This window comes from Apis laboriosa, unplaced genomic scaffold, assembly GCF_014066325.1.
Source record: "Apis laboriosa isolate Shangri-la unplaced genomic scaffold, ASM1406632v1 scaffold14_cov150, whole genome shotgun sequence".
Taxonomy (NCBI): domain Eukaryota; kingdom Metazoa; phylum Arthropoda; class Insecta; order Hymenoptera; family Apidae; genus Apis; species Apis laboriosa.
This window is the reverse complement of record NW_025221798.1, coordinates 133,955-146,905: the sequence shown is the minus strand read 5'-3', so window position 1 is coordinate 146,905 and position 12,951 is coordinate 133,955. Positions and strand designations below refer to the sequence as shown.

Here is a 12,951-nt window from a genome sequence, read left to right as displayed (position 1 = left end):
AAATAAATTGATATGAAAGTAAAATGTTTAAATTTCCCGCAATAAGTGTATTTTCAAGGTCACTATTGCGCAATGAATCATTAAGAATGACCTGAACTGAGTTGAAAATGAAAGATTCTCATAGTATCGGTAGTCGCCATTTTGAATTTTCTAGTCTTATTGGAATAGTCTGTGTTATTGTACAGTAATTATCTTTTTTGTTTTGATGTGTTTGCATGCGTAGAAGAAAAAATTTATATAATTATTTAATAAGAGCAGTTAATAAATAACTATATATTGAAAGTAAAATGCATATAATAGAAGAAAAATGTGAACAATTTCTCATGTCATCTCCTTAACCCTCCTAGGGTTAACCTAAAATATCGCTTCTCGTTTTTCATGGATTTAAGGAATTTTGAATCATTAAATGATTAAATTACATATAAAACTTATTTTGTTGTATTAAAATTTATTATTATTATTTAATTTGAATATACCATATCGAAAAAATAGATTGTCTATAAAGAATATTACAATCTACTATTCACTGATCATACATATATATATAAATTTCTTCTGAACACATGTGAACAATAATATCCAATTCTAAAAGTAATTAAAATAAAAGAAATGGCTCGAGTCTTAGTTTATAACCGTCCTGTTGATGCAATATTTATGGACGTAAACTTGGGAGTCAAGACAAATGTAAGTACTTTGAAAGATTATTTAATAAGAACATTTATTTTAGTTAATACTGTAATTATGCTTTATAAATCTTAAAAAGAGAGAGACAATATAATGCATTTATTTGATATTTATATAGGATTTACTTTAATTACTTTAATATTATAGAATATGAATTATTTTCTTGATCGTTATGAAAGAAATTATGTAATTAGATATAAATTTGATTGTTTTTATATAAATAAAATTGATTTTATTGAATTATTGAATAATTTAAATAATTTTAGTAATTTGAAGTTCATATGAAACTGAATTTTAACATGAAAATTAAAAATAAAAATTATAAACCTTTTATTATATTGATATATGATTAAGAAATGTTAGGCTAGATGTATTAATTGTAAAATCGCTTTTCTGAATGTATTACATTTCTTTTATTTTATGTATCTATGCATCTGTTATTACATGAATTTATAATATCAATAAACATATATAAATTATCTCCTAAGTACAGTTTTTCATATTATTGATGTAATGTTTCTGTCGTAACATTTTGATTTATCCATAGTTATTAATCCTACTTATTAGTTAAATGATCAAAACTGTTTGTTTATAAGTTTATAAACTACTGACAAATCATCATCATAATAATAAAAATAATATCATATTTTTATATTCACACATTTATATCTTTCTTATAATATTTTCAAACATAATATATAAGTTATAAGTATTTGTTTTTTGAACTTTATTGTAAACTGATTATTTTTAGTATTTTTAGCATTATTTTTTATTAAAAATTTTTAAATATAAAATTTCAAAATATTTAAAATGTTATTATTTAATTATTATTTATTAGATATAAATAAATCATTATCAAGATATATTATAGAATATTAATATACATTATTAATATTGCATATTATTAATCATATTCATGATGTGATGCATGTTATAAATAAATATTTATATAAGATTTTTAATATGTTAATATGTTTCTTTATGTTTTTAAATTTGTGCATATATTTTGTCAAAAAGAATGCTTCTGTTTTTATATTATTTTATTATTATTATTTTATATTTTATATTATATTTAATACATATTTCTACATATATAGGCATAAGGCATATTTGGATTTGTTATATTTATTTGTATGACTTGATGAAGTAATGAACACAAGGAATTTTGTGCCAGTGTTCGTATAACATTGAGACGCGTAGAAGCGGTCCGTGAGCCCGCTACGTTCCCCTTCCACTTACTATTGGATACTATCTTTAAACGTTTTCTTATCTTGCTTTAGCTTACCAAATAGAAATTATGTTATTCTATTATATTACTACAATGTTTTTCACTAAATTAAATAAATTTATTTAATTTTATAAATTATTTATTTTAAATAATTTATAATGATTTTTGTAAATATTTTATTATATCATATATTATATATATTTTTAAGAATATCATAATATTTATTAACGATATCATAATATTTTTAAAATTCTGTATTATATATTATTTTATTAAATTTTTCATAAATTTTTTTTATTTTTTTTAATAAATTTATAATATATATTAAGAATCTACTAATTTTTATAATTTTTAAATCATAAATTTAAAAATCTAATTTTGAGTTTAAAAATTAAAATGATTATTTGATATTAATTTATGTTAAAATACTGTTTTAAAAGTATTTTTTGTTTCCTAATTTTTTTTTTTAGATGGCGATGAAATCACTTTGAATAACCTAAAAACATCGAACATGTGTTTTGATGAATTCTTAGAATTTTTATTTTTTAAGAACAATTCTCATTGTTCTTAAATTTACCAGAATTTTTTATATGCTTATTATGCATTTCAATTTGCCTATATTTTCAAACATGAATAAAATAGTATGTTGGTATGTATCATTTCTAAATTCATGATCATCAATCTGGATTTGATATTCTGACACATATCGATAATATGAGAAGTTAAATATAATGACAAGAATGATTTTAAACTATAAGAATGAATGTTATACAAAATAGTTATAGATAATATTTCTAAATTTAAAATAAGTATACCTGTTACCATAATATGAAGTGTTTCCTAACTGATAGTACAACGATTTGAGTATATATATATATTGCTGTAAATTAATTTTTATCATTGTACTAATCATATCGATAAAAATAAAGATATCTTATTTATATGTTACATGAAAGTAGAAAATAAATCAAAAGTTATTAAATTACATTATATAGGATTTTCATATATTTGTGAATTTGTGATGTGTGGATTGTGAATTGTAAAAGATCAATTTTAGAGATAAACACAAAAGTTGATATACAAAAATATCAGTCGATTTATTTATTAAGTTATAAGCAAATGAAATTTGAAGACGAAGCGTGACAGGAACAGACTATGACAACAGTAACAAAAAGCAGATAAAACAATTTCTTTCTATTTCGCTTCGTCTTCAATTGTTTATAACTTAATAAATAAACATTAATTGATGTTTTTGTATACCAAATTTTGTATTTGTTTTGACTTCTAGAACTTCTAGAACTTCTAGAATAACAAATATCATATGTATAAAAATATCGAACTATATTAATATCTTATAAAGTCACCAAAGACGATGTAAACATGAATCATATTCAACAAAATCAACAATTCATATGTTACGCTTTTTGTCATTTAATTATTTATTTAATAGACGAAGAAATGATAATTCATTTTTTACAGTCATTTGACTACAATATTAATGTATTTATTTAACAAAAAAGAAAGATATGAGTTAAAAGAAAGCATTAGAAAAAATGAAATCAAGTATATTATTATTGCTATCGAAAATTAGTACTACTACGAAAATAATAATAATTTATTAAAAATTATTAAATCAATTTAATTATTATTTTTACAATTTAAAAAAAAAAGAATTGTGTTCAAGTTGATTTCAAATAAATGGTGACTGTGTAGATTGTAGATTGTTATTGAATATCAAAAATAAAAAAAAGTTATCAAAGTATAGAACTTGTATTGGCAGAAATTACATCTTCCAGCAAAATAACATTTCAATACAAACTGCAAGATTCATTCAATAATATTTTATTTCTGAAAAAATCAAAGAAGCCAATCGAACCTCAATATAATTGAAGATATTTGAGTTGAATTAAAAAAATCTGAATACGAATAAGAAACGATTAATCATACAAAAAACTTAATAAAACAAAAAAGTATAAAAAATTATATAAGCTAATACCAAAATAGTCAATAAATATATTTCACAGATATGATCTTATGTAATATTAATATTATCATCAGATGATAATAATCTTTGATTAAAATTGGATTTTTTCTCTTTTTTTTTTCCTGTTATGTCATATAAACTTAAAATTTGATGTATTCCTACTTTTAAAACATTTCATAAAATTACTAAAATGTGTTTTTTTTTTAAATATATGAAATCTATATATTTAATACTGCACTCTATCATAAACTAATTAATGATTATAATGCAATCTTATAATAGACATTTATTCATTCTTTATTATGTTATGAAATAGGTATATGACAAAAGACTCATTATAGATGTGGCATTATAGATGTTAATATTCTAAACTAAGGATTAATTTTAACTAATTAAAAACGACAAATCAAAATGATATGTGAATTCATGAAATCTTCTTCTTCTGTTTCTCATATTAAAATAAGTAACTAAACAAAATGCTATTAAAATAGATTGCTAACAAATGCAGTGATATTTATTAAAAACGTGGATTCATGTTCCATTATTGAAGAGATATAAATTATATTAGTGTTTATATATGTGTTTATATTATATATAATTATATATAATTATATATGTGTTTTCATTATGATAAAAAAATAGATAGATAAAAAAGATAGAATTATCGAAATTAAGTAAGATAAAATGATAATATCCAATAAAATGAATTTAAATATAGATTTCATATAGATTGAATATAAATTTAATCATAAAAACCAAGTGATAGCCAAGTTTATTATGATAAGTTATTGTTCATCAAAAAAATCGGTATTATGAATTGTGCATTTGTGTACATAGTATAGATATAAATATAATACATCCGGTTTGAACTGATGAAATGTAAATGATGTGAAAAAACAGACAAAAATTGTTTAATATAAAGAGATATGTTATGCAGTATTAATAACTTTCCTATTGATGTATAAAAATGTATAGAATCAAATTAATTTTTTAAACAGATAACATAATTTTTATTGCAATAATTGATGTAATTTATTTTCTACAAAAAAAATTAAATTATCAAAAAATCTTTAGATTAGGAGATATTGTAATTTGGTGTTGTAAAATTTATCATATGGAAAATAAGGAATACGCGAAATTTTAATTTCAAATTAAAATATTAAATTAAAAAGATTTTTGTTTGTTGTAGGAAATAACGAAGTATATCGATTAATGCGATAAAAATTATATAATTTTATTTAAAAGATTAAATTTGACCTTCATATGACCTCTACGTGTCAATTTCTAAAAAAAACTATTAATAGTGCATAATATAATTTTTCTATATCAAACAATTTTTATCTGAAACATTTTTTCATATCAATCATATTTTTTTATTATATTTTAGTGATTCAGAATAAATTGTATATATGTACATCAAATTTTATAAAAAAATTTATATCAAGTTGTATATATATCATATATATATATAAATATGTATATGTCTGGAAAAATATGCTTACAAAGTACAGTTTACTGCGAATGTAAAAAGTCTGCGGCAAATGATATAAATTTCTCTGTTACTTTCTCAACATGTGTTGTTTAGTATATGAAAGAATGTGAAAGTTTGCAGGCAAGCAGAGCTTCTTGTTTATCCCCTTTATTGTTACATACATATTTTTAAGTTCACATAAAATAGCATTATTTGAAGAAGAACAATGCAAGATTAGAAATCCCGATTAACTTAATGTATTGTGCAGAGTTGGAAAAATGATGAACTGATTAACTAATAACAAGAGTGGTTATTCATGTATTCGTATGTATTCATTAATTTAATTAATTTATAAGTCTACTTATAAATTTATAACACAATAATAATAATAAAGAAAGAAAAGAAGGAAAGATGTTGATATAAATATAAATAAAATTGAATAAATTGGAAATTTTAAATGTTCTTTTTTTAAATCTATATTAAAAATAACCTATATTATATCTTTTATATTAAGATTTTATATTAAGATATTATATATTGAATATTATAAGCCTAATAATTTGCAGTATGATAATTGAATATTTGAAAATAAAAAGAAAAATATAATTTTTTGTGACAAATTTTCTTCTTAACTCTGTAATAATTCAGTTTAAGATTAATTCACTTTTCATCTTTACACAGCAAATCAACATATCTTTTTTCATTAATGTATATATTTTTACGTTAAATATAAAATAAATTAAAAGCAATAAATTTTCATTTAAAATTTCTGATGAATGTATCAATTAATTACTTAGAATAAAATATAAATAGAAATTAAAATATAAAACAATTCTTCGATGATTGAAATTATAATGACTAAAGTTGCAATAATATCTTATATTTTGTATCTATTTTTCTCATTGTATATATATTACAAAAAATAATATCTTTTAAATCCATAAGAAAATAACTTCTTGACAAGCAACGACAAACTCATCATTATATATAATGATTGCCAATTATCTTAATGCATTTATATAAATAATTGTTAAGTTATACTCACATGTACATATTATTAAAAAAGCACATATATAGGATTTACTTAACTAATTGCCAATTATATCATAAAGTTAAAAATGTTACTAAAAATATCCTTTAAAACATATTTGAAGATTAATAAAATTGATAGAAACCGAGATTGATTGAATTTCTATCGTTTATATTATTCATTGACTGAATAATTAATTGGGAATATTATATTTCTTTAGAAGCAAGAAGTCTTTGAAAAATTGATTTTTTAAAATAATCAGTCTATATTATTCAAAAGGTGAATTTTCAACGTCGATCAATTCGATTTGTAAGAAAAAAATCACTCTATGTTTTTGACATATTTTCTGAATTAATAGATACGAATTCCTTATGTATTATCAGTTTGGAAACACTCTATAAGCATCATCTTTTATTTTACGATAAAATGCTTTATTTGTCTCTCCTTTTTCTATCTTTTTTATGTATTTATTTCTAAATAATTAACTTTTTTTTCTCTAATATATTTATTTAATACAATAGAATACTATAAATCGCACTAACTTACTAAATTTTATATTTAATCATAAATAATATATATTGGTTTTCTATCTATCATTTGTTAACACGTCATTTTTGTTAAAAATTATTATTTTTAATTTAATGTAAATTTTACTTTTAACAAAAATGCAAGCATGATCAATATTTTTTCAATAAAATTTGAATGGTTCGTAAATGCTAATATTCCAAAATGCGATTTCTTTATCTCATCTGTAGTAGTCATATTTATAAGTGCGTAAACAGCGTCCAATGTGTATTAAAATTGCTCTTTAGGAGTAATGTTACATTAGGTTTGTATATTTTTTTTTCAGCTTTCTGAACATGGAATAATAATAATAAAAGAAGAGCCGATCGAGAATGACAGTCATGACGATTTATGGCTGAACGAAATTAATGCCGAGAATGAAAACGAAACATCAAAATCTGAAGATTATGAAAGCGAAGAAAGCATAACTGAAGATAGTAAAATCGAAGATAACAAAACTGCGAATGATAACATTGAAGATGAAGTTTCGAATGCTAATTATGAATATAAAAAATTTGTGCCACCTCAAGAATTCAATCCCTTAAAAAATAATACATCGAACGCTCGATTTATAACTTGCAATATTTGTTTCGTGACATTTAACAAGCAAAGTTATACTCGCCATGTGCGTAGATACTGTAACGGTGACTATAAATGTCAAAAATGCAAGGCCGTTTTCAATACTTATCATTCGATCAAACGTCATTTGAGGATAAAGGGTTGTAAAAAAAAAATTACAAATTACAGATTTCTTTGTAATTTTTGTCGTCGAGGGTTTTGGAGAAAGGCCTATATCCAATGCCATTTACTTCACGCGCATAGAAATGAAATAAATAATATCGATAAAACTCAAATTGGAGAAATTTTCAAATCGTCAGAAAGATCAACAAATGATCTTGAAGATGTACTGATCGTGGAAAAGATAAACAGTTCAAATAACGTGTTTCCAAAACGGTTAAACAATTTGACAGATACGTTTAAAAAAGAGTTGAACAGTACACCTTCTCCCAAATTGAACGGTTTAAATTGTACGCATTTGAAAAGTCAATGCGATACAGTTTCGAAAATGCCGAGAAGTTTAAGTAATTCGAGCCAGTTAAATTATTCATGCGATACACCCTCTAAAAAGATGAAGCAGACCACTCTTACAGATTTTATTTCGTTTTATAAAGGAAAATCGAACAACGATGACGTCATCATAGAGAAAGTCATTGGTATAAACAATAATTCTGTTATTGATGACACGAGTGAATCACATGAGAAATTTGATGATAACTCCTCGTTGAGGAATACAGAAAACGTTCAAGCGCACAAGCGTACCCGATCTCGTGCGCTTGACAAGAATAAACCATTTGTTCAGATTCATGTGAATCCCCGTACTATGATGCTATTATTGAACAATGAGATAAAAAGTGATCTTGAGAGTCTGGAAACTTCGTACAATGTACCCTACAATCTTAGGCCATCTGGAGAAAATTCCTATGCATTACGTAAATTTCGCGATTCAATGAAGCATGACACTGCTTCTAACAAAGCGAAACGTCCCATTAAAAGAAAATATCCCTGCAATGTATCTACGCGAAGAATGTCTTTACGAAATAAAAGTTTCAAATCTGAAATCGTAATTAAAGAGTGCAAGATCTATCTGGAGAAATGTGATGAGATGTTGAAACGGGGTAAGATTAAATCGGATAAAGTCGAAAATGTTTCTCAATCTATAGACTTGAAAGAAGAGAGAGAAATAAAAACGGAAAAGATTGAGAATTCTATTAAAACTGAATCGGCAAGTGATCTATCTTTGAAGCTTACGTCAGAGATATTCAAAGCCGGAGCGAATAATTTATCGATTGCTAAAAAAGAGTCAAATGTGTCAAGAAGTAAGATATCCCAAAGATCGTTCCAATGCCATGTTTGCAAAAAATTATTCTCGTTAAAAGAGAATTTGTACGAGCATATGAAATTGTTTCACTCGATTTACATGTCGAGTATATGTAACGCACGCTATACATCCATTAATAAATTATTAAAACATTATTTGCGTCAACATATCATGTTTAAGCGAAAAGAATGTTGCGTGTGTTACGAGAAATTCGACACACCGGTATCGTTGAAACGACACATGATTGTGCACTGTTTGAAAACCATACGATCCAAGAAAGACACTCTACCGGTTGACGTCGAGATAAACTGCAGTTCATCGAAGAAAGAAAATAAGTGCAAAGGTTGTCACAAACGATTTTGGCTCAATTCGTGTTTGAAAGAACACGAGAAGGTGTGTCGTCGAATGAAAGACCTGATCTGTAAACGACGTAGGCTTCAAGCAAAACGCTCTTTTTCGTTTCGAAAGGAATCGATTGGCTCGAAATTTAATGCGATACAAGCAATTTCTTCGAAACAAGTATCATCAGAGCAGAAAATGAAGCCGATAAATTCGATCACTAAGACTTATAGTCACTCACCTCATGTTCTGCCACCTGTCTCACCCTCCTACTCTGCCACAGCAGCAAGCAAAAAGAAATTAGTTAACGGTGTCGCTTGGGTGAAGGGTTACAGAGTTGAGACGAGTGATAAAACGACATTTCCCTGCACCATTTGTGGGATACAATTTCAGACGTTTCAGAATTTGTGTATGCACGAGCGTACCTATTCCAAACCTGCCAATAAATCGTGCAGCGATTGCGGTACCCTATTTCCCTCCAAAAGATTGTTACAACTTCATTCGCTCGCGACCCATTCGCCTTCTTGCGCGGAAAATTATCAATTCTTTTGCAAGTTTTGCAATCAAGGTTTCGTTAAAAAAACGAACATTCGGATTCACGAGCGACACTTCCACATGGACCAGGTTCCCAAACCCGTTCGAGTCAACGAGTCCATTTGGAATTCGTATCCGATGTGTACCACGTGTAATTTGTTATTCGAATCGTACGAGCGATTTATCGAGCATAATATGTATTACTATAATGACCAAATGTTTGTGTGCACCGTATGTGGTAAATCGTTTCAGGGAATGTACAAGCTTCACCATCATAACAAGGTGGAACATTATCCGAACGACGTATTGAAATTGTACGCTTACAAATGTGACATTTGTAGCGAAGGTTTCAATTATGAGTCGCATTTTCACGCGCACAAGTTGCATGTTCATCTACCCGATGCGCCGATTATACAGAAAACATTAAATATCATGCAAGACCACAGTTACGCTTTGACGAATAACGTTGGCATAAGGACCAAAGTAACGGAAGAACCGATAATATTGTCAGCAAAGACGTATACTTGCAGTGTTTGCAAATTAAATTTCACCAACGAAGAAGATTTGTCGATGCACAAGATAGAATACTCCACGAACGGTAAATTTCAATGTAGCAAGTGCAATCGAAAATGTGGTACCAGTTCTTTCCTAGCCAAGCACGATAGTTTGAATCATACCGGTTGTGACATTAACATCAGTTTCAAGTGTCGCTTTTGTGGTGAGGTGTTGACAACCAGTACAGCGATGTTGTGCCACGAAAAGCACTTTCATTTAAATTGCAGCAGTGATCTCAACGACAGACAACCAGTTCAACAAGTTATGAATAAGAAGATTGATAGCAAAATTGTTAAACTTGAAAAGTGCGATGGTTTTACGTGTTCGACTTGTAACATGAAGTTTCACAACAACATCAACTTGAAGCAACATTTGTTGGAATATGCCGATATAGGTACATTCATTTGCAACATTTGCCAAAGAAAATTCACCGAAGTGGAACAGTTAGAAGTGCACAAAATCAAACACACTATGTTGAGCAATACTTTGCTGTCGCAACGGTGTCCTATATGCAACGAAGGATTTTCGGATCCTGTGAATGTTCGGTCGCACGTAATGCACTTACATCGATACGAAACGTTCAATTTTAATATGGAGCATATAGGGACTAAATGACGAATTAGAAAGAGGGCGACACTGCGTTGTACATGCTAGCTTAGGATCTAAATCTAAAAGTTCCAATTGACGATTGAATTCAAATGGATCGTTTCACTTCTTCCTTCATTCCTTACGCTTGAAACGTGGCAAAGCCTAGTTTTAAATGATATGGAAATGTATAAATTCATTATTTAATATTGAAATCGAAATATATTGCTCGTGTTCGCGGAATCGATAGTATCAGATTTACTTTTCATAGAACATATGATGATGAATCAATTCTGTCATATCATCGAGAACAGATTTCGCATATGAGTGATAAAAAAGTGAACAAAGTGAAGGAATTCAAAATATAATATAATGTATTGTTTGTTGGTTATACACTTAAAGATTGTTACGAATTTAAAATGATTTTAATAATTTTCGAGTAATTATGATTTTGTTATGATATTGCATGTATATAAATTTTAAAGTAAAACTTTTGACAGTTTACTTTTTTATAGTGGACATTGCATTGAAAGTGAAATTTATTTTCGGATATTGAATCTCAATTGCGGATTCCACTATTGAAAACACTCTTAAGAGTTTTACTCTCAAATGTTAATACTTTCAGATATCCGGTATTCAATCAGATGAAAAGTATTACTTATAACAAAAAGAATGCATGTAGGCGTTTTGTTTTAAAAATATTATGTTATTTACTAAATTGATACTAAGTTATTCTATGTAGCTCTGAAGTTATAAATCTATGTTAGCCAAAAAATTTAAATTTATATATGAATATAATCAATTGTATAAGAAAAGTCTTAATAAGAATAGAATGTAAGCTGAATATAAAATATTGTTTCTTTAATATATTTATATCAATATTATTTTTAATTTTCCTTATATTAATAGTAATTTTATTTTTAATTCGTTAGTTATTTGTATTGTAAATATGATAATGGCAAATGTAGGAATTATATGCGTCAATTAAATGGATAGTTATTTGGTTCTACGTTTCAATTAAAAGTTTTGTAGATAACATTTATATTTTGATGTATACTATATATTATACTAATTTTATTTTTAATATTTTATTTTTAATATTTTCAATATCATTTGAAATCGTATTGTTATAATAGTGGATCTATTACTCGTATCGAAATTTATTATTACAAAATAAAAGACAAAATTACTGAAATTGAATAATTTTCAAAAAAATTTATTAAGAAAATAATTAATAATATCTTTCTGCATTTTTATTCAATAATTTTCTTATAATTAATTCAATCAAACAATGCTAAATTAAGATATTATTCTCTTTCTGAATAATACATATACAGAATATTTCAGTTTTTTTTCCCAAAATTTGACATATGTTTTATAAGTTAAAATAACTCTTGTGTGATGAAATAAATCAAAATTAAAATGAACTTCAAAGAATTTCGGATTGAATCTTCTACTGTTATCAAATTTGTATTGACAAGAAGTAATGAACATTTTGAAAAGTTGTAATTAGAGTTATAAAAGTATATAACATTTTTTAACAATTACATGTAAATATTATTGATTTAATCAACTTTATAGATAATAGATTTATTTATATATATAGTAATGCACATTATTTATCGTTCATTTTATTTTTAACTTTTTTGTTATAGCTCTTTAATCATGCTTCTAATGATATATATTTATATGACATTTTTTTCTTATTTTGATTTATAAAATATATCGTTAAAATTTGGTTAGAAAAACATGTATACATATCTCGTTTAAATTTCTATACTTTTGTATTTTATACTATATTATTCTATATCAAGTTGAAATTAGTATTTCAAAATCATGAGACTAACAAATCCATGATAATACTATTATATTTCATTAATTATAATTGATTTTATATATTGCAAAAATTTTTTTATGATGATCATTAAATTTCATCTCATTAGACTTTTACTGATCAATGAAAACAATTGTTAATTAATCTGATACCGTCCAAAAACAATATTCTTTTGTTTTTTAATTTTAATTTTAATTTTTAATCTTTTATAATAATTCAGGAAAAAGTTATAAGACTTATCAATCTACTAAAGATTCTATTATT

General features: G+C 25.3%; 1 protein-coding gene across 1 annotated transcript; it reads left to right on the top strand.

Annotated features, from left to right (window-relative positions):
• The first annotated feature begins 211 nt into the window (after positions 1 to 211).
• On the top strand, positions 212 to 11,589 carry LOC122710568 (zinc finger protein 585A-like). The gene is made up of 2 exons (XM_043928489.1): positions 212 to 684; positions 7,248 to 11,589. Exons 1-2 carry the CDS (start codon positions 610 to 612, stop codon positions 10,881 to 10,883), a joined length of 3,711 nt encoding a protein of 1,236 aa, XP_043784424.1. The 5' UTR covers positions 212 to 609; the 3' UTR covers positions 10,884 to 11,589.
• The last annotated feature ends 1,362 nt before the right edge of the window (positions 11,590 to 12,951 follow it).